The sequence below is a fragment of the Artibeus jamaicensis genome, unplaced genomic scaffold (assembly GCF_021234435.1).
Source record: "Artibeus jamaicensis isolate MK-2021 breed Jamaican fruit bat unplaced genomic scaffold, CSHL_Jam_final scaffold_537, whole genome shotgun sequence".
Classification (NCBI taxonomy): Eukaryota; Metazoa; Chordata; class Mammalia; order Chiroptera; family Phyllostomidae; genus Artibeus; species Artibeus jamaicensis.
Window position 1 is genome coordinate 41,052,324 of NW_026522047.1, and position 24,912 is coordinate 41,077,235.

The window sequence follows — 24,912 nt, forward strand, 5'->3', positions numbered from 1 at the left end:
TTAGTGCTTGATCCATGTGTGCTATATAGTAGTCACTCCATTAAAGCTTGCTGCAAACGTGGCATATAGCAGGCGCTGAGTAAATCGGGGTCCCCAGGCCCAGTATACATGAGGTGTTCCATTACTGCTTGTTCTAAGAAAGGATGAGTGGAAGATTCTTTCCCGTTAGATAATGCCAAGGCTCTTCCCAGGAGACTGCGAAGGTTGGAATCCCAATGTCTCTAGTGGGGCTGGGGTCTCCCAGCCCCGTGACCGCATTGGCGGGGTCCATGAGTCCAGCTCTCCAGCGAAGTGGGGCCGACCCCGGCCGAGTTGAGCCGAGCGCCACACATACAGCCTGCCGAGTCCGCCACATTCCCACAATCCAGGGCGGCTCTGCCTAGCTCCGGGCTGAGCGTCCCCCTTCCCAGGTTGGCGCAACCAAACTGCGGGCGCGCCCGCCTCGCCCCGCCCCACTCCGCCCACCCCGGCCGTTAGTCCCGCCCTCGCCGCGGGCGCGCTGGCCGCCTTTTCTTTCCATTGGTTGTACCGCCCGCCCGTCGGCTCTGTGCCGCGGAGGGTTAGGTTGTACGGCGCTGTCGCTTGGTCGCAGCGGCTGCGGTTGGCGGCGGCAGCAGCGGTAGCGGCGGTGGCGCGGACGCGGGGTGGCTAGGCTGGAGTGGGCGGCCGAGTGGGACCGGCGTTCTCAAGCAGCCCAGTGGACCCGCCGGCCCGGGGGCCGTCGCCGAGGGCCAGGCGGGCGTGGACAGGGCGGCTCCAGGCAAGGGCCGGACCGGGGGGCAGCGGCGGGGGCGGCCGGCGGGCGGCCGGGGCCGGGACGATGACTCTGGAGTCCATGATGGCGTGTTGCCTCAGCGATGAGGTGAAGGAGTCCAAGCGGATCAACGCCGAGATCGAGAAGCAGCTGAGGCGGGATAAGCGCGACGCTCGGCGCGAGCTCAAACTGCTGCTTCTCGGTGAGTTGGGCCGGGCCTGCTGGGGTCCGCAGCCGACGGTTCGCGTGCTGTCGGGCGGGGCCGACACTGCCGGTGCTGTCCACTCCGGAGACAGGGGCCTGAGGGTCAGTCCCTGTCGGTTCTGTCCACGGCTGGGGTCTGGGGCCTTGGGGCAGCCCCTTCCTGTGCTGTGCGTGGCGGGGACCCCAGTTTGCGGAGTCTATCCCCGCCTGCACTGCCCACTGTAGGGCCAAGCCCTTGCCTGTACTGTGCATATGAGGTCTCAGGTTTTTTCAGAGCCAGCCCTTCTCACTATTGCCCATGTCGAGTTTCTGGAACCCTATGGGTAAGCCCCTACCTCCGCTGTTCACATCCATATCCCGGATCCTCAGGTTCAGCCTGTGCCGTCCAAGGGAGGTCTCTGATCCTTGCTGGATCAGCCCTGCCTCTGTTCATGTCGGGCCCCCAGAACCCTGGAGGGTCTGCCCTCTGCCCCTTCTCACGAGATTAGCCCCCTCCCTGCATAGGGCTGGCCCTCCCACTATTCGTACCCAACTGAATATTCCCCCTCGTTTCCCCCAGCATTTGTTCAGGCCCAAACCTTTGGGTTGTAATCCGCATTCAAACGCGCCCCTCACCTCCCATGATCCCATCTCTGCTCTTCCCACCAGGTGGAGCCCTGTTCCCTGCACTCAGGGCCTATTCCACCACCTCGCCCCCCCCCCCCCCCCCCCGCCCGCTGCCCATTCCCTCAAGCTCTTTCTGTGTCTCCGTAGCTCTTCATCCTCCCTGTAGCTCCTTGATCCTCCCCTCCTCACTGCAGGGGGGGAAAACTTTTTCCCTTCTGAAAAGGAAACACACCTTGGGGGAAAGACAGACTTCTCTTCTGGACGTTTCTGTTTTAGCTGGAAGCTGGGAGCAGGTAGGGTCCTAAGTCTCTGCAGGTTTTCAGAACTGGCCAACTCATCAACCTCCCTCAAGTCTTTTCCTTCTCCTTTGTGGGAGCTGATTCTCCTGGGTCTTCCTCCATCCGGGAAGATCCCTTTTGGAGTCCCTACCCCTTCAGGGCACACCTGTTGCAGGGAGTAAGTTGGTCTAGCTGTCAGCAAAGTGTTGTCACCCCAAATAAGGGCTGTTGAAGGACTTACCTAAGCCGTCAAAGGCAAGAAGGTCATTTACAAAACAGAAACCTGGGCCCTGCCCTTTGTTTCATTTTCATTCCTGGACTGTGGGGAAAGTTGGAAATGCTTGCAAGCTTCTCAGAGGTAGCTTTGATGGGCCTGGGGCAGGAGGATGGGGGGGGGAGTGTTTAGAGGCCTTGTGCAGCTCCTGATAGCGGATAGTGGCATTGGTGGCCCTTCGGGAGGCAGCGGGTCTTGGCTGAAATGCATTTCTTTTCCCACCTGCAGGGTCCTCCTTTTGGTGAAATACGTTCCCTATTTTGTTTTCCAAATATATGTATTTTGATTTACCTAAAGATTATGAAAAGGCATTTTACAGAAGAGTCAGGTAGAGAGTAACCTGAAAGTTTGGAGGAAACGTGCAGTGGTATTCGAGTGGCACTTAGGAGGACCTTGCGATAGGGGCTTTTGCAGTGGACAGTAGAATTTATCTTGGAAGGGAGTTGGAAATTGGAGGTATCTTAACAATACCATCAACCAGCCTCCATCAGGGGCTGTGCGAGCCTCCAGGCACCCCCACAGCCTGTCTGTAGCATGTCTAGGCTTCAAGATTGATGTGAGGGTCAAGGCCACAAGTCAGCAGCTTGTGCTTCTGCAGCCTTGGTGTGCCTCCGCATTTTCCCTGGGCCCGGAAGTCCCTAGGAACCTGGCAGCTGATCTAGAAGTGGCCAGTGCCTGCCCAAGGGCATGGGGAGTCAGCTGCAAGGACCCCTGAGTCTGCGTTCACACTATTCCTCTCCTGTGCAGCCCGAGGGGGACCCCTAGCCCACTGCTGCCTGCACAACGGGGGATCGGGCACCTCTCTCTTGAGGTTACATCCGAGGCATGGGGGGACAGATAAGACAGTGAGGGTGACGTGAGCTCACAGGTCCATGGTTAAAAGGTTCTGACATGAGGATAGCCATCAGTGCCGAGCGGGGATGTGTGGGGATGGGGGCTGACCCTGAGGTGCTCCTTACCAGCAATCCTGCAGGCTTTGGGCCTGGGACTTCTTTGGGAACCCTGAGGACCCTTATGACCAGACAGTCTGTCCCCCTAGATTGAGGACTCCTTACTGGAAATACTTTGATGATGAGAGGATGGAGTAGGGTGTGAGGATGCGAGGAGGGCATCATTACTGAGTACCCTCTGCCTGGTGCCCAACCTGCTTATGGGACTCATTCCAGCCTCTCCCCTCCAGCAAGCCAGTTACTGGCCGAGGTTGCAGGGAGAAAGAGCCATTTTGCAGGGAGAAAATTGAGGGATGCACTGAGCTTTCCAGCTGCAGTCCGGGTGAGGGAGTCTTGTTTCTGTGAGGTTCTGGTGGTGTCTGCCTTGGCACCTATGCTTGAAACCAGGGGGAGCAAGTGACCGTCACTGGAGGAGCCCTTGCCCACTTCATCATGTCGGTCTGATGTCTCCCTGGGGCTGTGTGCACATGACCAGTGAGGCTCTCAGCCTGTTGGGGATTTTAATGTCCCATCCTGGTGGTGCGTGACCAACCTGTGGAGCTCTTGGAGCTATACTGTGGCCCACAGACTGGGGGAACCTTACGAGCTCAGTCTCCAGTGCTTCCCCCATAGCTCCCCCCCTTTTTTTAAAAAAAAGATTTTATTTATTTATCTTTAGAGGGAAAGGGAAGGAGAGAAGGAGAGAAATATCAATGTATGGTTGCCTCTCATGAGTCCCCTGCTGGGAACTGGCCTGCAACCCAGGCATGTGCCCTGACTGGGAATCAAACCACGATTGTGTGGTTCGCAGTCCCGTGCTCAATCCACTGAGCTACACCAGCCAGGGCCCCCACGGTTCCCTTTTAAGATGGACTTTCATCACCTCAGAAAGGCATCTCTTTTCCATACAGCAGGGTCTCCCCCTTGGCACTGGGGACATTGGGGCCAGGTCAGCTTCCATGGGGCACTATGGGGAGTTGAGCAGTATCCCTGGCTCCACCCACTTGATGCCAGGAAGACCCCCAGTCTAACAACCACAGATGTTACCAGACGTGACCCGGCATGCCCTGGGGGCGAGACCACCTCTGTCTGAGAGCCCCTGTCCTATGGTGGTAGTACACAGTGTGAAATGTGTGTTTCAGCACCGGCTTATCATTAGTGTACATTATCTGTCAGATGTTTTGTGAGTGCTTTAAAAGTAAGTGTTTTTGTTGGGTCCAAAGTTGTGTGTGTGTGCATGTGAATGCATGGGTGCAGGTCTTCAGTGTCACAGCACTGGTGTTCCCAGCTGTGTCCTTATTAATGCTGTGTCTGTGTCAGGTAGCCAGTATGTCTGTGCTGCAGTCCCCACAGTGAGCATCGCTCTCTCGTCCTGTGGGCCAGCACCCCAAGGCCCAGTTGGGAGCTCTGGGGTGGGGGTACCAGGCAGGCAAGGCGCTCTGCTTCTGGCACAGCCCTTTGCCATGGTGTTTCCGCCATTTAGTAGAAACCCACTGATGGGTGTGGGGGGGTCCCTCGTCTGTTCCTCCAGGCAGGTTTAACCCATTTGAAACTCAAGGCCTTCCATGGGAGCCTGTTCTAGAGGTGCAGAGGCCCAGCATCCTGACCAGGCTGAGCCTAGTGGCTCCAGGGATTTCTAAATAAAGCAGGGCGGGCAGTTCCTCAGGCTTCCTGTCAGCCAGCTCTGGGCCCCACAGGGCGGTGAAAAGACTTGGAATCTGGCCTGGGGTGTGGTGGCTCCGGAGGGAAGGGCGCGCCTCCCAGTGCTTTGAGGTGCAGAGTGGAGTGTGGCCACCGGCTTCTGGCAGAGAGGCTTGGCCGCATCCCCTGCAGACTGAGAGCAGAGAACACCATTGGGTGTCCTCTCATTTGCCCCTTGATTCCCCTGGAGCTGTGAAAGGACCTCAGCTCACCCCAGGAGTCTTAATGTCCTTTAAATTATAATTAAATTAAATACTTTTGGCTAAAAGGGTCTGCTTTCCCTGGTGCAGTCCCTGGAAGTACCTCAGGAGCCCAGGCTGCCCTTGGACCCAGCTGTCTGTTTTCCTGTCTGTTTATCATGCCCAGTGCCTGGATGAGGCTCTGTCCCCTTCCCATGGGGCCTGCAGGGCCACACCACTGGAACAGCTCCCCACAAAGGACAGTTAATGTTTTGGGCGCTCAGAGCATGGTCTCATGGTCTCATCATGTGTGTCACTGTGCTCTGGGGCCAAGGCTGGCGCTACACTTCATTTGCACAGACACCCATGCTTCCGGGCGTGGTTCTGTGTGTGCCGAGCTGTGCCGGTCACTGCGGTGAGACTGGAGGAAGTGCTCGCCTCAGACATTTAACCACAGAAGGTTTCACTTTCTGCTTCTTATGGTGGAGCTCTCCTAGGTGCAGCCCCACACACCACTGCAGTCACCACTGCTTGTGGCCCTGGACATTCGGAGTGGCATGCTGGAGACCAGACATAGCTTAGATGAGGACCCCTGGCAGAGGGGCGCATTTCTCTCTTAGTGTAGGCCCTGGGCTGGGTGCGTCTTGTCTGGACCTGTGAGCCATGCAGAGTGGGCAGAGCTGGACAGTAGTGGGAGGAACGGTCCTATCTCCGGTCTCCCGGAGGGTGCTCCTTTTCTAGCTAGCAGCTGTGCCTTGTTCGGTGGGGACTGTTAGCCTACATAGCCTTCCGCCTGCTGTTTGCGAGTGGTGGATGGGATTTATTGGTGGAACTCAGGATGCTCACAGAACCAGGACCCCAGACCTCAGCTGGTTGGCTTGTGGAGTCGTTCATAGTCCCTGTGCCCCTTGGCCTGTGGTCTCCCTATACCTCTCAGCCTTAGGGCCCTGGCCGGCTGTGGCATTTCACCCTACCAGCATGATGCCTCCTCACTCCCTGCCCCCCACTCCTGCCCCACCTGCATGTCCTCACCACCCACCCCCATGTGTCACAGGGCCTTGCAGGCTTCAGAAATGTGTTCTGAGTGACTGATTTGTGATTGAATTCATTCCCCCCAAGCAGGTGGAATGGGAGTCACCTAGCACCCAGCTTGCCTGCACGTGGGGCTCCCTGCTCAGGCAACCCCATTACCACCTGCCTGTGGTCCTGTGCTCTACTGGGTAGGTGCACAGGCATTTCAGGGCACAGCTCACATCTGCCTGTCTCTGAGGTCCCCCAAAATGGGCTCAGCTAATCCACCCCGAGACCTGCTCCCCTGGCCCCAGCCAGGGCGGGCGGCAGGGGGAGTGCTTGCTCCAGGGTGAGACCATGGTCACTCAGTCATGTTTCCCAGGCTGGGCTCCTCATCTGTTGGACGGGAACGGTGCCCCTGCCTCTGTTGTGGTATGAAATGGCATACAGTGAAAGCTTTGTGTAAGTTCCTTTTCATTTTTCTTTTTAGATTTTACTTACTTTTTTTTTTAGAGAGGGAAAGGGAGGGAGAGAAAATCAATGCGTGGCCGCCTCTCACATGCCCCTCACCAGGGACCCTGCCCGTAACTCAGGCCTGTGCCCTGACTGGGAATCAAACCGGTGACCCCTTGATTCATAGGCCGGCACTCAATCCACGGAGCCACACCAACCATGGCACATAAGTTCCTTTTAAAAAGCTGCAGGAACTGGTGGTGGCTTAGTGGGTTGGGCGTTGTCCTGCAAACCAAAAGTTTGCCAGTTCGATTCCAGTCAGAGCACATGCCTGGGTTGTGGGCCAGGCTCCCAGCTGGGGGTGTGCGAGAAGCACCCGATTGATGTTTCTCTCTCATGTGGATATTCCTCTTCCTCTCTTTCTCCCTTCTTTCCCTTCTCTCTAAATAAACAAATAAATAAACAAACAAAATCTTTTTAAAAATGAAGCTGCGGGAACAGTCCTGGGATTTATCCCGGGGATCTATACCGGGACTGAGGTGGGAAGTGCTAGGACGTGCTGCTGGGGTGGGGTTTCTGTCCACACGTGACTCCCAAGTCTCGGTTTTCTCTTCTGTGAACGGACAGCAGTTTAGGATTATTGGGAGGATAAGGTGCTCTGGCGATGAGTTTTAAGCTCGGGAGCACTGTTGTTTATATTCACACTGTCCACACTGGCCAGCCAGTCCCTCGGCCAGTACCGAGACAGCGAGCGGGTTTCCCTGTCATGCTGCAGGGTGCCCAGAGCTTGGCCATCAGGGCTGGCCATCTTGGCACTTTTTCCAATCCCCAGTGCCCAGGTGGTGCTGTCGGAGGTGGGCGCACAATAAGCACCTTTGAAGGTGCGGCTCCAGCTGAAACAGGTAGAAGTTACCTTTCCTGTCTTGATGTCTGTTTGCTTGTGGACCTTGGTGGGGGGTGTAGAATGGGGAGGGACAAGAGTTGACGGGTCACATCCCTCAGGGAGACCCCCCGGGGGTGGGAGTATGACCTGGGAGCGGGTGTGTGTCTCTGCCCCATCATTCCTCTCATCTGAGTTGATGGTGATGTCAGTGAGCTGGGCTAGGTGTCAGGGTCCACCCCCATCTCTTGTCTCCTGGCCCTGGGCCCTGCCCCCCACCCACAATTGGGCTAAAAGCCTGGTGCCGAATGGGTGGGATTGGTGGCTCCTGCTATTCTCAGTTAGGGCCCAGTTGATGTTTCTCTTCCTCCCTTCCCCTCTCTCTAAAAATAAGTAAAGTCTTTTTTAAGAAGGCCCAGCATTTGGGGATAAAAGTGGGGACTCAGAATTCTGACACCCACTGAAACGGTGGGCACAGGCAGTGCCACCCTCGGGCTGTTGCACAGTGGCCTCAGTTGTAGCAGGTGGAGTGTCCTGACTGAGAGGTGTCGCACCTTGGAGGCCCCTGGGCAGGAGAGGTCAGCCCCCCCCCCCCGCCCCCGACTCTGCCCTGGGTGGAGATAAGATGTTGTGAAGAGTCCATAGGTTCGCTTTTCTGCCCTACTTCCTGTCTCTTATCAGTGTAGGTGGCTGCCGGGGTGTTCTGTCTCTGGTGGCCCTGTGGCTGGCCAAGGAGCACTTCCCCCAGTGCGCTTACATTTTCTCACTTCCCCGTGGCAGCGGTTGTGGAACAGGAGAGATGGAAGTCCTGGGCAGAGGGAGACACTGGTCGTGAAGCCAGAAGAACCTAGTTTTTTGAGATTCCGTAGTTCTGGCTGTGTGACCTCAGTTTCCTCACCTGTCCAGTGGGAGGTGGGGTGATAGTCGAACCACTGAACGAATGTAGGAACGGGTCAGTGGGGCCGAGAGGGGCTGTAATAGCTCCCCTCGGCTGCGCGAGGGTTTTGTATCTTCTGCATCTTCCTGCATGAGGCTGGCACCCCTTTTGATCTCAGATCTGTTGACACAGCTTCAGGTCCACGCTGCAGTCCCCGGCAGTGCTATGGCCTGGGCCTCCCTGTGGCCCTGGGGGTTCCTGGCTTCACCACCCACACCCCAGAGTGGTGGACAGCCTGGTGACTGTCCCAAACCCCAGTTTTTTACAATGACAATTCAGCATTTACTGCCAGACGGAGGCTGCCTGCTCACGGGGTGCGGGCATGATGGCTCTGCACCTGAGTCTGTTAGTGGTACCAGGTAAATGTCATCCTTCCTGTGCTCCAGGTTGCAGCTGGCACGGGGCCGAATGCCCTTTCTCTCCCACATTTGGGAGTGTTTGCCAGGGCTTGGGGCTCAGACTCACTTTGTTTAATCCAGTCCGAGATCGCTGCCAACTAGTGAAGGCGGGTCGGGTCGGTGGTCCCCTCCCTGCACAGAGGAGCTTGTTTTCCTCCTCCTCTTCCAGTCGGTCTCAGAGGGGGCAGCACTCCCACCGCCCTTCTGGTGGTGGCAGGACTGGGTGTGTGAGGGGGTGTCCTGCAGGCCTCAGCCCTGCGGTGTCCCCGACTCGCTAGGCCCCATGGATGGGTAAGCGGGTGCTGTAGCCACCTTCCAAGAGCTCAGCTGGGCGGGGGGAACTTTGACCCGTGGGCTGTACTCCCAGGTCTCCCACCCCTGTTCCCAGAGTAACCAGAGGTCAAGTCCGGCCTGCCTTAGCTCAGAGGACCTGGGGGCCTGTGGGAATGCATGATGAAGCCAGCACTGTGGACTGGGTCAGACTTATCAGGGGAAACTGTGCAGGGCCTTCTGTGACCCGTGCTAGGGGCTGGTGCAGGAGGGCGCAGGCAGACCGTTGGTTTTGGGGAGCTTGTCCCCAGTGTGCTGAAAATGAGAACTGCAGACCTCACAGATACAGAGTAAATGGCCGTATGGCCTCTGGAAAGGACGGCTGGGGTGTCGGAGTGCTGGGCGTTTCTCGGAAACCACGAATTGGGGGTGTCTGTGCCAGGAGCTCTGTGGGGTTGGAGAGGAAGGGCCCGTGGGGGTGGTTTGTATTTAATGGGTGGGAGCGCTGGCACACAGCTGCAGGTGCCCACAGACGTCCTCTCAAAACACTAGCCTTGTTGTGTTACCAAGAAACCATGGGGAGGCAGGACTAGGAGTCCCATGGATATGAACTTGAGGTCTGACTATAGCCAGGACCTGGAGCTGCTTGGCTTCCTTATGGGGAGGTGGTGAGAGTGTCACTTCCTCGCAGTATTGTCACCTGAGCAGGCACCTGAACCCACAACCACTGTCAGGGTCCTGAGTGTTGACAGCACAGGAGGGATGCTCATGTCTCCCTCCCTGCTGCCCCTTTGAAGCACCCACCTTACCCACCCTCCCACTCTGTACTCGTGTCATCTCAGACGTGCTCTGTAAACAGGACCAGAAGGCACATAGCCTCCTGGGGGTGAGTTGTTTCCCACTTGGCACGATTCTGTGGCACATCAGCTGTTGGGTGTGTCCACAGGGCTTCCTCATTATCGCTGAGTAGTGTCCATGGTGTGGGTGGGCTATCGTTTGTGACTGTCCACCCGATGGAGGACATGGGGCCAATGCCACTTTCTGGCCACTGTAAATAAAGCTATCTGCAGTGCCACGTGTGGGTCCAGACAGCTGCCCTGTGTGTGGTTGGGGTGCGGTGGGTGCTGTGGACCAGCACACCTGGGCAGAATGAGACCCAGCATGGGTGTCTCGAAGATTTTTGCTTGAGGAGGGGGCTTGCTTTTCTCAAAGGGGCGGCAGCTGTGGAAAGGTGTGTATGACAAGATTGCCTAGGAAGAGCAGGACCGAGGGCTGGGCGTGATATGTTGGAGGCAGGAGGGCAGAGCTAGCTGACTAGGGCCCTGGAGAGTCTGCAGTGGACTGGGTGGGTGGCCACGGGGTCCAGGCAGGCTTCACACCCAGAGACTTCTCTGGGTAGGCAGATGTTGGTCAGTTGCATGGAGGATCCTGGGGCCAGAGAGTCTGTCATGGGTGACGTGCTGACAAGATGTGGCAGTGGCTGAGTTGACTAGGAGACAGCAGCCAGCTCAAAATGAAGCCGGAGCATCTGAAACATAACTTGGGCTGGCACTGTGTGGCTCAGAGCCTGTCCGTCCCCGCTGGGCACAGTGGTGGCTGAGTACCTCTCTGGCCAGCTGGGCTTGCCCTGTTCCAGGGTGGAGGACCCTGCTGGCTCCTGCCACCCATGCCACTGCTCCTGGCTTGGAGGTTCACACCTGGAGCTGGTGTTGGCGTCTCCTCACTCAGTCTCTGTTGGCCCAGAACTCCGGCAACGCGTGACATCTGGCACCCTGTCCCGCAGACCTGCCCGCTCTGGGGCTGCTGCCTCCACACCCTCCTTTCTCTGACCTTCCTCAAAAAGTGATGGCTGCCCGTTCCACGTCCCAGGCCACATCATCCCTGGGGGGTCCCTTTTGCCTGCCCCCCAGCTTTCCTGAGACACCATCAACATGGGGCATTTTAGTAAGTTTAAGGCGTACAACACAATGATTTGATGCAGGTGTGTGTTGCAGAACGAGTGTCACAGTTAAATGAATTAACACCTGCAGCACCCCATGTGCCTGAGCTTTTTTTGTGCCCTTTGCCTCCTCTGGAGGTTGGTCATGGCTGCTGTCCTTGCAGCGTGGGGGGACTTGCAGACCGCAGATCGATGGCTGAGGGTTTGGAGGGACCTACGTGACCTTGGCTACTTGCCTCCTGACCCCTGACATCTCTGGGGGCTGGCAGCTTCTCATCAATCATGAGGTGGCATTCAGGACCCCTCAACAGACGCACCCCTGCACTTGCCACCCTGTCCTGGGGCCCAAGCAGTGTCTCATACTGGTTGGAGTGGGCTGCGTGCATGTGTGTGTGTGTGTAGATGTGTGTGTGCACGTGTGACACACACCCCTCGGTGTGCTTGCACTGCCTCTGGAGACCTCCATGGGGGGCCCTCGTGATCATTTTGCCCCCATTTTAAAACGCTGATATGAGGCCCGTGCTTTCCTCGTTCGGGCAGCAGTCGCATGTTGAGCCTCGTCACTTGTCCTCCCTGCGCCCTCATGTGAAAGCTGAGGCTGCCTTTCCTTCTCTGTAGTTGGGGCAGTGGCACCACAAGGGGCTTTGGGACTGAGGGTGCAGCACACCCAGCTTGGCCTCATCTGGGTGTGTGGCTTTCACTCTTGTACCTGTTTGCTGTGGCCAGTGAAAGACCCTTCCAGACATTTGTGTGATAGTGTTTTGTTAGCCTGGGGCTGAGCCATCTCTGTGGGACACTGGGTGGTGTCTGGGGCATCTGTGCTAGTCATGGCAGGTGCTCCTGGCATCGAGTGGGTGAGGGCCAGGGATGCTGCTCAACCCCCCACAGTGCCCAGGGCAACCCCCTGCCCCAGGATGACTGTCAGCAGGGCCGGGGCCGGGGGCAGGCCTGGTCGGAGAAAATACACACAGAGTGGCACTACCAGTGCACTGCCCACCCCTCCCTGCGGCGCGGTCCCTCTGAGGAGACCTGGGGTCCCGCATGCGGCCCTGCTGCCCTCTTCAGCCCCTGGAGCACAGTGGGTTTGGAGCACGTGGTTGTTTGGTGTCTCGTACATTTTGGTAGAGGAGATTGTCTGAGGTAGGATGGTGTGGGGGTCATTACCACTTGATGGCAGAACCAAAGCCATATTTATTTATTGCAGAAAGGGCCTGAGGTAGTTGATAAAGTAGCAGAAAGAGGCAATACGGCCCAGGTTTCTGCTTCATGTTTCTCGTGTTTGACTCTGGTCTCCCCTAGTGAGCTTAGGCACCTGTGGTCAGTCACTCAGTCATTGTTCGGTGGGGGGGCGGGGGGGGGCTGGCTGCAGGGCGGTGTGGTCACTGTGGGGCCCGTGGCGTTGGCCTCTTCTCCATGAGCTTCTACTCAGAGGCTGGTGACAGACCCTGCAGAGAGGCTCCCCACACAGGTGGTGGTGGTGGTTCCCAGTGTCCATGGCAGGGAACTGCCCGCCTGGGGCGAAGGCCAGGTCACGGGTAGCTGTGAGCAGATGGCACCATGGACAGAGGCACAGCTCTGGCAGCCACATGGAGGTGGGCAGACACAGGGCGACTCACAGGGTGCTGAAGATGAGCCTGGCGGGGTGGGTTTGGGCAAGTTTGGGGTGTTCTGAGTCCCCAAAAGGGAATAAGGGGTTCAGTCTGTGAGAGGGGACCTTTGTTGCGTTATTGAGTAGGGTCTGAAGCAGTGCGTTCTTAGAATTGAGTGGTTTTCTCTTGCTCTATAATCAAATCATCTAAAACTTAATAGCTGAAGAGTCCGAGGGCAGGAATCTAAGTGGCTGTGTCTGGGAGTCTCTCCTGAGGCTGCGGCCAGGCTACTGGCTGCGGCTGCGTCATCTGCAGACTCCCGGGGCTGGAGGAGCCCCTTCTACGATGGCTTCCTCACGTGGCTGTTGGTGGGAGGCCTCAGCTCCTCAGAGATTTGTGGACATGTTAGAGCCATGCATTTGCTGTCCCTGGGTGTGGGGGTGCACGAAAGTGGGGTGACCAGGGCGGTGAGAAGCGGAAGCAGAGAAGGCCCTGGGCTGAACTGGTGCTGCAGTGGGGCTGGGGCAGGGGCCTCCCCTCCAGGTCAGGGGGGACGCAGCTGGCCCAGGGGCCCTTTTTGGGTGGCTTTCCTCACTTGGGTCTTGCGAGGCGGCAGAACCTCAGTGCGCCTCTCTCTGAGGTGGGAGGGCAGTCAGAGCACTCGCTCTAGAAGAGCTCGGCAGGCGGCCGTGCCCCTCGAGCTTTCTGAGGAGGAGATGAGACACAAAGGGGTTTGGTGAAGCTCCGATCAGCACGGCGGAGCAGCGGTAAGAGCGGATGTGGTAGTGGGAGGGCGGTGGGTGACACCCTCTGGGACGACATGGGACGCAGTGCTGTGGTCACACTGGATAGAGCCGGGGGCGTGCTGGGATGCTGGGATGTCTTCATGCAGGGTTGGGTTACAGGTGTGGGGCTAATGAGAAGGGAGCTTCTGGGGACCTTGGGGTGATGGTCCTGTGCCCCGCAACTTGATTTGGCCCTCACTGCTATGGCCCTGGATGCAGATACCAAACTCCTACCCTAAAGGAGACTGTTCTGCCATTGGGGGTGCAGTGAGGGTGTGGACAGACATTGTCAGATTAGATTGGGATTCAGGATGGGCCTAGGGAAAGGGCTGAGTGAACTCTGAGGGGGAGGTGGCCTCACCTGACTAGGTGAGGAGGTGGCGGCATCTGGTGGAGAGACATGTAACTGCTTCGGGCCTTCCCGTCCTCGTCTGCAGCCCTGTTCAGTTCTGACCTGCACTGAGCCAGACCCAGTGTGGTGGCCGCTCGCCTCCTTGTCCCTGTGGCCCGGCCGGGCACTTCAGGGACAGACCTGCCTGTTGTGCATAGGTGCTAACCGTTCCGCAGACCGTCATCCTTTCTCTTTTTCTTTCCTTCTTTAAAGATATCATTTACCCTAAGGTTGCATTTTGCTGTGTATAATGTGCACTTTTTTTGCACAAGTTTTTGAGGGAAAAATGAGGATGCGTATTATGTGTGTTATACATGGGGAGTACCTGCAATACCTTCTGTCTGTTCTTGGGTCTTGTAATTACTAGTTACATAAAATTCTTGTATCCTAATGTGTTCAAAAATAAATGCCAAAATTCCTTTATAATATAAAAAATACTTATAAATAAATAAATAATTGAATTAAAAATAAATGAAAGACTTTTTCCGGAAAGTTTGGGCCAAAAACATGGGGCACATTATACGTGGCGAAGTACAGTATCTACTTTTTGAGAAAGGGGAAGGGGGGGAGAAGGAGAGGGAGAGAAACATCGACGTGTGATATGCAAGAGAGACAGCTGTCAGCTGCATGCCTCTTGCACCCTCCATCTGGGCACCTGGCTTGCAACCCGGCATGTGCCCTGACTGGGAACCGAACTGGTGACCTTTCGCTTTGTAGGGTGTGACACCCAGCCCACTGAGCCACACCAGTCAGGACCATCCGTCCTTTTTCTGATGTTCAGCGTCCTCTTGTGTAGGATGGTGCAGGTGGGAGGATGACCGAGGTGAACCCCAGGGATGTGCCTCAACGAGTGGTCACCTGTCGGTCACCTGTCGGTCAGGCGAGTCCTGTGCCCCATCTGAGGGCCGACAAGCCGCCTGCGGCCAAGAGCATGTGTCCCAGAGGCTTGTCTCCTGGCCCACTGGGTGGGGATGTGGTGGGGACATGGTGAGCTTGCAAGCCGGTAGCATGTTGGCCGCTGTGCTTTCTCACTGGGCTGTGTTGCGTGTTGCAGGCACGGGCGAGAGTGGGAAGAGCACGTTCATCAAGCAGATGCGTATCATCCATGGGGCGGGCTACTCGGAGGAGGACAAGCGGGGCTTTACCAAATTGGTCTACCAGAACATCTTCACCGCCATGCAGGCCATGATCCGGGCCATGGAGACTCTGAAGATCCTGTACAAGTATGAGCAGAACAAGGTGAGGCTCTAGGCTGCTGGGAGGCGCTACCGGGCAGCACACGGACTGCAGGAAACAGTGAGGAGGTGCTGGGTCTGCACGTCCTGGTGGAAGCCCAGGCTCCCCTGTCGGGTAGTTAGCGCCCCCATTCTGTGGCCTGGAAGCCATTCAGTGGGTTAGTTGCCTTGGGGTGGGCTGTGTGAACTCCTGATTCCTGGCCCCTCAGAGAATCCCTGTCCTACCAGGTGCTTTACAAACCATATCTGACCCTCCCAGTGACCCCATGGGGGTGGCACTTCCCTCTTTTTTTGTTTTAAAGATTAAAAAAAATTATTTTTAGAGAGAGAAGGGAGGGACTAAAAGAGGGAGCGAAATATGAATGTGTGGTTGCCTCTTGTGCGCCCCCTATAGGGGACCTGGCCTGCAACCCAGGCATGTGCCTTGACTGGGAATTAAACTGCTGACCCTTTGGTCCACAGGCCCATGCTCAATCCACTGAGCTACACCAGGCGAGGCTTTTTTTTTAATTTTAAGTAATATCTCTGTTGAGATGGAATTCACATACCATACAAGTTACCTTTTAAAGTACACAACTTGTTTTTAACATAGTCACAGAGAGTCATGCACCATCGCCTTTATTCAATTCCATATCATTTCCATCTCCCCAAAAAGATACCTGTTCTCATCAGCAATCACTTCCCATCTTCCTCCCCAGCCCCTGACCACCGTGAATTCACTTCCCATCTCTGTGGATGTGCCTCTTTCAGACATTTCACATACATGGAATCACCCTGTGTGGCCTTTTGTGTCTGGCCCCTCTTATGAGCATCACGTGTCTGAGGCCCATCCACATTGTGACGAGGGTCAGAGCTCCGCTCCTTTTCATGGCTGAGTGATGTTCCAGTGTGTGGATGGAACACATTCACCCATCAGTAGACATTTGGTTGTCCCCACTTTTTGGCCTTTGTGAATTCTAGTGCTGTGACATTTGTGAACGGGTTGTTGCTTTACCTTCACTGGAGAGTATGTCCATTAATTTTAGAGAGGGAGAAGGGAGGATGAGAGGAGAGAGAACCATTGACATTAGGAGGAAATACTCATCGGTTGCCTCTTGCACATGCCCCAACCCGGGACTGGACCTGCAATCCAGGCATGTGCCCTGACCTGGAATTGAACCTACGACCTTTCATTTAGAGGGTGACCCTCTAACCAGCTGAGCCACACTGGCCAGAGTTGTAAACAAGTTTTTCTTTGCTCACTTGTTCTCATTTGTCCTAGGCGTGTGCCTAGTGACGTCTGCTCTCCTCAGGGGTTGTTCCAGCAGCTGGCACTCGTCATGGGTCCTACTGGTGACCTCCCTCAGCTTTGCTTTTGTAGACCTGTTTTGGGGGCTTCTCCCACACCCAGCAGTGTTCCCTGGGTGAGTGCATGGCCCAGAGTCTATATATGTCTAAAGGAGGCTTAAGTCAGTCCATTTACTTTCAGGTCTGAGGAGGTCAGTCAGGCTTTTGATGTGTCTCTGATGGTGTGTTCTTACCTTTACCCCAACCACAGGCTTTCAGGGACCCCTGCTAGTCCTGCCATCCTGGCTGTGAGGTCACGTGTGTGGGGCCACCTCGAGCCTGTGGCCCTCTGGGTCTCGGTTTGCATGATCTCTTCCAGCTAAGGCTCATCAGAGTTAGTTCATGTTTGGACCACAGATGACCATCAGCATCTAGGACAGAAGGAGGCACACTGTGGCCTGTTTCTGTAAACACAGCTTTACTGGCACACACCTCCCTCATCTGCAAAGTGCCCCTTCCAGTGCACACACGGGGACGTGGTGGCCGGGCAGGCCCTGTTCCCAGATGCCTCCGTCTAGATCTCTGGTTTGCTTCGGGACCTGGCCCAAGGGACAGCCTCGGCCATCATTCTTGTTTCTCTCTGGTATTGACGCAAAAGTGGAGTCGGTGGTTCCAGCTCTGTCCTGGAACGAGGCTCCATGTGTGTCCAGGCCTGTGGAGAGCCACGGCCTTTCTCCCTCCTGCCCTCACAGGCCAATGCGCTGCTGATCCGGGAAGTAGATGTGGAAAAGGTGACGACCTTTGAGCACCGGTACGTCAACGCCATCAAGACCTTGTGGAACGACCCCGGCATCCAGGAGTGCTATGACCGGCGGCGGGAGTACCAGCTCTCCGACTCCGCCAAGTAGTGAGTGGGGCGCTGCCTGCCCGCTCTGCTGGAGAGTGGGCTGACGGTCGCGTGGGTCTTGGTTGGGGGCCTGGGAAAGAGAAAGGATGGTGGGGGAACTGCGGCAACCTGGAAGAAAGGTGGACTTGGTTAATGACCCCCTGAATGCTGACTAGCTAGCTAGTTAATTAGACTAGTTGGTTAGACGGGCGGGCTAGACTAACAGAGGACGTTCACGGTGGGGAGACTGGGTATGTGCTGGAGGTTTCTGTTGAGTCTGTACAACTCTTCTGTGGCTCTAAAACAACGCTAAAATAGTAAGTTCATTCCTGAAGAGTCACCCCTCTAGCACAGCAGCCTCTCTCGGAAACCCCGGCGCCGGTCCCCGTTCTCTGAGCGCAGCTGTGCTGGGGCAGCTGTGATCGGAGAGGCCTCCCCAGTCTTCCCCCGGTCGGCATCGTTTCTGCCCCACGAGACCCAGCAAGTGGCCTCCTTCTTACTGTCCCAGTCAGGGGTGGGGAGGCCGTGTCCCATCTTGTCCTGAATATTCCAGGCTGCTTCAGCCTCTGCTGGAGAGACCCTCGCAGGCCCTTCCTGGCTGCTTCAAGGACCAGGGGTGCTGTGGGGAGTTGAGGGGAGTTGAGGGCTCCTCCCACGGCCTGGCCCGAGCAGCCCTGTCCCTGCTCTCCTGCAGCTACCTGACCGACGTGGACCGCATCGCCACCTCAGGCTACCTGCCCACCCAGCAGGACGTGCTTCGGGTCCGTGTGCCCACCACTGGCATCATCGAATACCCTTTCGACTTGGAGAACATCATCTTCAGGTGCCCATGTCCTGGCTTCCCGAGGGCAGTGGCGTTCTGGGGAGCCCTGGGGCTGCTCTGAGGACTCTTTGTTCCCAGACTTCAAGCCCCTGTGGTGGGGGCAGCAAAAGATGCATCGGACCCTGGTCTTTGCCCTCAGGGAGCTTTGATCCAGGAGGGGGGATGAGATTTATAAATAAGTAACTGTCCCCAAGTGTCAGAGTGACCAGGTCCCAGTGACTGTTGGAGGCTGGCCAGAGGTGGCCTGGGGGAGATGGCCTTCTGGTGGGGTCTTCAGGACGGGGCCGTGCGTGAGGGAGGGCGCTGAGTGGTGCTGCAGGACAGGAAGTAGTCTGGAGTCCTGCCAGCACAGGGGTGCTGTGGGGAGTTGAGGGGTCCTAAAGGTGCCTTGTCCAGCTGTATCTTATCCAGCTATGCCCTGGTCTGGTTATGTGATCACGGAAGACAGGCCAGTGCCCTGGCACCGACCGAGCTCATGGCCCGGCCCCAGTTGGCGCTCAGATGTCCTTGGAGGATGGCCTGATGGCTCCAGTGTGCGAGAGGAGCCTGGTCCCAAGGGGGCTACCTCGTGTGGACCTGGCCCCTGGGGCCTGGGTTTCAGCCCAGTTCTAGCAGGGAGGCTCATGCACCAGAAAGGCTGCGGCCCCCAACACCATCGTCCCCGTTGGCATTTCCAGACTGGCTGCAGCTGCCAGCGTGTGCATGTCATCCAAGGGCTCTTGGTCTGTCACCACTCTCTGTCCCTTCGCAGTCACCCTGGCACATCTGCCCTCCACCTGTGCTTGCTGGAGTCTCCTCTGAGAAATCCCTGCCAGGTGGACTGGCCTCCTCGGCCTTGGCGGGGTGCCTGTGCTTCAGCCCCGCCTTCCCCTCGAGGGGGCGGGGGCAGTTGTGGGGATCTCTGCCTTCTCCAGCTCAGGATGGGGGGCTTGAGGGCTGCTCTCCCTTATAGCTTTTGTCTTACTTTTAAAAAATAGTCTCTTTGCTCATTATTGGAAACCTAGGGAATTCACAAGCAGAAAGGAGAAAGCCCAGTAACACACTGACTCTCAGGTGCCATCCCCAGTTCCTCCCCCACCTGCCCTTTTGTCTCTGAACCCGTTGATTCTTGCCTGCTTCTCATGTTGGATAGGGAGCTCCGCAGCCTGCTCTGTTCACCCACTGGGTGCCCTGTCACCCAGCTGCGCTCTGTGCAGCCCGCTCTGCTCAGCCCTCTGTTCATTTCCTTGCAGTGACTGACACGGGTCTGGCAGCTGAATGCCCCTTGGTCTATCTGGGTGTCCCTGTTGGGAAGGTGGAGACTGGGGCTAGTGTTTTACAGTTGATGCTGTGTGGTGACCAAGGGGTGGAGGGGTTTCCTCATGAGGGTGGGATGTGGGGTTGGAGGGTGGGCCCATTGCAGGTCCCACTGGGTCCACGCCTCACACCCACCACGCATGTTTGTCCTCTGGCGCTTTAGACCAAGGGCTCCCGTCAGGACAGGAATTGGTCACTCTTGGAGCCAGATGTCAGGCCTGTGCTGTTTTAACCTCATTCCCACAGATACGGGGGCCTCTGCTGGCTCCCACAGATAACAGGGCTCCTCATGGCTCTAACATGTACTGGGGGTGCTCTGGACTCTAACAGGTATTAGGGGGCTGTAGGGGATCAGACAGGTATTGAGGGGCCCTTGTGGCTCTGATGTGTATTGGAAGACCCTCAGGGCTCTAATGGATATTGGTAGGTTCTTGGGGCTTTAACGGGTATTTGGGAGCCCCTATGGCTCTAGCAGGTGTTGAGGGCCCTCAAGCTCTGACAGACACAGCCGTGCTGGGGAGAGTGTTTTGCTGGCAGAAGTGGCAGTAGTTCCGTCTGTGGAGCCCAGCACTGAGTCCTGGCGGCACTTCTGTCCTCTGCAGGATGGTGGATGTGGGGGGACAGAGGTCCGAGCGGAGAAAGTGGATCCACTGCTTTGAGAATGTGACGTCCATCATGTTCCTCGTGGCCCTCAGTGAATACGACCAAGTCCTGGTGGAGTCGGACAACGAGGTGAGGCACCCCTCCTGGTGCTCGGCCTGAGGGGGGAGGGACACCCTGGGCAGAGGTGAGGGCTCCCCAGGACCAGCCCCCTGCCCTTCTGAGGGCTCCTGGGGCCCTGTCGATCCTGGAGCCTTCCCTCTGCAGAACCGCATGGAGGAGAGCAAAGCCCTATTCCGGACCATCATCACCTACCCCTGGTTCCAGAACTCATCGGTCATCCTCTTCCTCAACAAGAAGGACCTGCTGGAGGACAAGATCCTGTACTCCCACCTGGTGGACTACTTCCCCGAGTTTGATGGTGAGCACTGGGCTGTCTTTGCCACTCTGGGCCTTGGGCTTCCTGCGTGGCCCTGGCAAAACAGGAGACATTCTGGAGACCCTCAGCCTCACCGGGTCTATTGGGCAGGCAATCTGGGTGCCTCCAGCGAATCCCCTTTCCCGCTTTGGGCCTTGGTGTCCTCATCTGACAGCCAGGAAGGTGGTTGGTTCCCTTGGACTGGTGTGTGGTTAGGGCCGGCCAGGACTTCCCAGGCCCCAGAGCTGTGGTCTCACTGTGTGGTCCAGGGCTCTCCCAGTGCTTGATGGGCAGAAAGGCCTTGTGTCCCCAGGAAGCATTGTCTGTGGGAGGGGGTACCCCATTCAGGGGCCTGCCCCAGTTGCCCATGTTGAGTGAGTTGTTCTTGTGGACTCAGTGGCCTGGCCATGAGGAGGAGCGTGGTGCTGGGAATGAATAGTGACTCAGGACCACTCACTGTCCCAATACCTCCCTGGATCAGCTGAACTCAGTGGAGGGCAGACAACTCGTGTGGACCACCCCACCTGCCTTTTGGCCCCGTGCTCAGTTGTGCATGAGCTGTAGCTGTTTGCGCCCCAGCACGCTCGGCCACTCCTTCCTCCCGGAGCAGGTGGTGCTGCCTGTGCTTGGAGCCTCGTAACCTGGGCCACTGGCTCCTGTCCTATAGACCTGAGTGAGGCCTGGCAGCAGTTAGGGTACTGGGCTCTGAGCTCAGCCCTCTGGGCCCCTTGGGTGGAGCAGCCCAGCAGGGAGTTCCTCCGGTTGGGGGAAAACAGGAGGTTTGCTGGGAGGGAACAGCAAGGATCACGGGACCAGCCTTCAGGGTAAGTGCAAACCGTGGACTGGGCAGGAGGGACATCACAGGCCGGGGCCCCTGGGCAAGGGTGTGGACATTTGTGGGGACAGCCAGCATGGCCATGAGAGGTAGTGGCTAGGGTGGCAGCTGTTTGCATGTGCACATGGGTGTATGTGTGCATACGTGTCTGGGCACGTGTGTGGACACGTGTCCATGTTTGGATGTGGGGGTGTGTGGTGCGGTGTGAATGGAATGGAGTGGAGTGAGGCTGGGAAGGAAGGTTGGCCCCAGTTCGGAAGTGAGGGGAGTGTCCATTGTGCGCAGCAGCGGTGGGACTGGTTCAGGGGCCCGGGGCACGCGCAGACCCCCGTGCACGCCCACACACACAGAGCTGCCTCCTTGAAGCCGCATCTTGGCCCAGGAGCCCACAGCATATGCTGCCCCATGTGGCTGGCACACCAGTGCCCACCCCTGCACGGCAGGCCTGACTCACCCGCCTCACCTCCCTTAGGGCCGCAGCGGGACGCACAGGCCGCCCGGGAGTTCATCCTGAAGATGTTCGTGGACCTGAACCCCGACAGTGACAAGATCATCTACTCGCACTTCACTTGTGCCACCGACACAGAGAACATCCGGTTTGTCTTTGCGGCCGTCAAGGACACCATCCTGCAGCTCAACCTGAAGGAGTACAACCTGGTGTGACCCTTCGGGGGCCACGGACAGGCCCTCCCGTGTGACGGCGTGGCCGCGGCTCTGCGCGCGGAGGAGCTGGGTGGTCTTTTTTTTTTTTTTTTCATATTTTTAACAAATGGTTTTTATTTCACAGTTATCAGGGGATGTTCCTCTTTCTTTCTATTTACTCCGTGCACCTTCTCACCTTTGTCAGCAGCACAGGCTGCCTTTTTCTGGCCTTGACTGTGGCTCGCCTTTTTTCTAGAAAAAAAAAAACGGAAAAAAAAAAAATGAGACAAGCAGAGATGAGACACACGAGTGCCCTGCCCTCCCCGCGCCTCCGGGCCTCCCTCAGTGTCCCCCACCCCAGCCAGGGCCGCACCTTCGGGCCACCGTGGGACAGAGCCGCCCGTGGCCCTGGTCCCTTGGCGTGGAGATGTGGAGACTGTGACTGACTGTTCTTTCTTCCTTTTTTTTAAGTTATTGCCATCCTCACAACTTTGCTGTGTTCTTGCTCACTGGACTCCAAGAAGTGGGGGTGGGTGGCACCCCCTGTTGCCCGCCCTGGGAAGTGCCTAACCATTTTTTTAAGGGAAAACAAAAAGCGTATGTGCTCCTCTGCGGTGAAGGAGACGTCTGCTGACCCTGTCTCTCAGCCTCGGGGGGTTGCCTGGTCCCCATCGCCCTCTGAGGGCCCTGGGGCTTGGGGGAAGCGCTGGGCAGTGTCTCTGGGGCCATCTGGTCTGCTCAGAGCTCCCCCTGGCCTGGTCCCCGTGCACCCGAGGGTCACGTGCTCACCACCCAGGCTGGAGAGCGCCCTCGGGAGTCCAAGGGGCCTGGGCCGGGAGAGGGCTCGTGTGGATGGGCCTGGCTTTCGCTCTCATTCCATGTTTAATCAGTTTGGAAACGGTGATGACAGTGGGCTGGGGACGTTTTCAGAATATTCTCAGGTCTGTCCCCACAAGGCAGAGGGAAGTTGAGGGAGAGTCCTAAAGTGGTTCCCAGGCATGGTGGCCTCCATCACACGCACTTGTTCACCCCTACACCCTGAGCCACTGGGAATCAAGTAGGCAGCGGGGTCACTATGCCCAGAGCTGTTGAGGATTGTGTGGGAGCCAGCAGCTGGCACCGTGGCCCCTGGTCGGCCTCCGGGCCATGGCCACTCACTGAGCCAGAGCCACGGGCTACCTGGCCTGGTGGCCCCTCCCAGAGGAGCTCGGAGGGAGGGCACCAGCAGCAGGGGGCTGGTCTTTTGTGGGGTGGATGTGGCATTTCACACAATGTAGATGAACACTACAGTGTTTGCTTTTTGCACACATGGGAGAGGAATGGACCACCAGCCACGTGGGCCCTGCCCACTGCACCTGCACTGCACAGCAGCAGTCTGCGTGGCCGTGCCGTTGGCACCAGTAAGAAATACAAAAGAATCAATGCAAAAACGCAGCCCTCCTAGACAGCCAGTCACTTTCCCTCTCCCAGTCCCACCAGCAGGACAAAGCCAGGACGGCCTCAGGGCAGTGGGGAGTGGAAGGCAGGCAGAGTTGGGGCTGGCTGCATTCCTGGTGATGAGCCCCATCTGGGGGCAGAACGGCCCCTCGATTTCAGCTTCTCAGCTAGTTTTCCAAGAAGGGTCCTTTTTGTGCCATGTACCTATTTGAAGGGGTTGAACATAATCCCCCATTCTCGCCCTCAATTGGGGGGAAGCAGGTGGTGCTGTTGGCAATGGGCCTTGGGGGTCCAGATCACAAAAGGGGCGCTGGATTGGGCTTGATGGGTGGTGTGAGCATGTGGGGGAGCACCCAAAGATTAACTCCTCTTAGAGAGGGGGCAGTGTGCCAAGCCTCCTACGGCCCGAGGTTGGCTGGAGTGCCAAACAACCCCCGCCTGGGTCTTCTGGAACCCCATGGGCCTGGCCCCACCCCAGGAGCTGAGGGTAGGGCCACCCTGTGTCCCAGGGGAATCCACGACCTCTTCTGTGCCACTGTCAGTGCCAGCCAGGACAGGAGGTCTCGGTCCCTCCCTGGTCCCATGCCAGGTTGGATGATGTCTTCGATTTGTACCCTGATGAACTCCTAATGCTCTCTCTCATGCCACCCTCCCAGCTCCTCTCACTGTGTCAGGTCACAGTACAGCTAATGTCCGGTCCCCCACACCCAACTCCCTGAGAGAGATGTCCTAGTGCCAATGCCCCCTAGTGGCAGTGCGGGAACTTGCGGCCAGTGGGGTGAACACTGTCTGGTTATACTTGTATATTACAGTCCTGATTTCAGACGATTTAAACCTTAACCTATTTAAAAAAAGAATATTATATAAAAATGCTGTTTTTAAACTTTTGTCATTTGAAATGCATGTATTGTCGCGCGTGCTGGGGGATGGGCACGGTTAGCTCGATGCCAACCTGTGGCAGACACAGGCTGGCCCGTCCAGACTGGCGGGACAGCAGGCTCTGCTCAGTGTGTCGGGGCCCTGACCCCTTAATCCAGAGATAACTGATGGAAATTGACTTTTCATATCTTTCTCCTGAAATGAATTGTTTTAAATTGGAATAAATCTCATTCCTAAACGCTGCGGCCCCTCTGCCTTATTTCCTGTTGCTGGCCACAGGATAGATGGGGGGCATTGGAGGGGCCCTGGAGCCCCCCTGGGATGTAGTCTTGTCCCCTATGGGTAACTTGGATCCTGGCACCTTCGGACGAGGGTCCGAGTTTACTGGAGCCATAGCTACAGCTTCTTTGGGGACGCCTTCCACCCTGGGCTGGGACGGGGGCACCAGGGGCCCTGCTCTGAGGTCCTCTTTGCAAGTTTACTTGCCTTAAGGGCTGGAGCCTCCTGCAAAAGAGGCACCTCCTTTGTGGGGAGGGGCAGGGACCAGCACACCACTCAGATGTTGGGAAGACAAGCCGCCCACCTTTCTGTAAACTGAAGATGCATGGCAGGCTATCTGCTGCTTTTTTTCAGTTATTTTTTCCCTAAAGATTTAAATCATGGTAAATAGACATAACGTAAAATTGACCATTAACCATTTTGAAGTGCACAGTTCGGCGGCGGCATTAGGTTCACAGTGTGGTGCTGCCGTCTTTACTGTCTGATCTGTCTCCAGAACTTCTTGCCTCCCCAAACTGGAACTCTGCCCCATTAAACACTGATCCCCAGGCATCCTCATCTACTTTCTGTCTATGCATCTGAGTTCCTCTAGAGACCGTGTGTAATTGGAGTTACAGGGTATTTGTCATTCTGTAGCTTATTTCATTCATTACACTGTCCTCCAGGTCCATCCATGCTGTAGCAGGTGACAGAATGTCCTTCCAGACGGACTACCGTCCATTCATCCGTCCATGGACA

At 56.9% G+C, this 24,912-nt stretch overlaps 1 protein-coding gene across 1 annotated transcript; it reads left to right on the forward strand.

Annotated features, from left to right (window-relative positions):
• Positions 1-571: 571 nt before the first annotated feature.
• GNA11 (G protein subunit alpha 11) lies at positions 572-24,138 on the forward strand. Its single transcript, XM_037165260.2, has 7 exons — positions 572-956; positions 14,633-14,817; positions 16,832-16,986; positions 17,660-17,788; positions 19,687-19,816; positions 19,952-20,105; positions 21,410-24,138. Exons 1-7 carry the CDS (start codon positions 821-823, stop codon positions 21,598-21,600), a joined length of 1,080 nt encoding a protein of 359 aa, XP_037021155.1. The 5' UTR covers positions 572-820; the 3' UTR covers positions 21,601-24,138.
• Positions 24,139-24,912: the final 774 nt, after the last annotated feature.

Coding starts and splice junctions, on each gene's coding strand:
- GNA11 (XM_037165260.2), top strand. CDS start 821: ATGACTCTGGAGTCCATGATGGCGTGTTGCCTCAGCGATGAGGTGAAG. Junction 957..14,632: donor GCTCAAACTGCTGCTTCTCG/GTGAGTTGGGCC, acceptor TGCGTGTTGCAG/GCACGGGCGAGAGTGGGAAG. Junction 16,987..17,659: donor CTCTCCGACTCCGCCAAGTA/GTGAGTGGGGCG, acceptor GCTCTCCTGCAG/CTACCTGACCGACGTGGACC.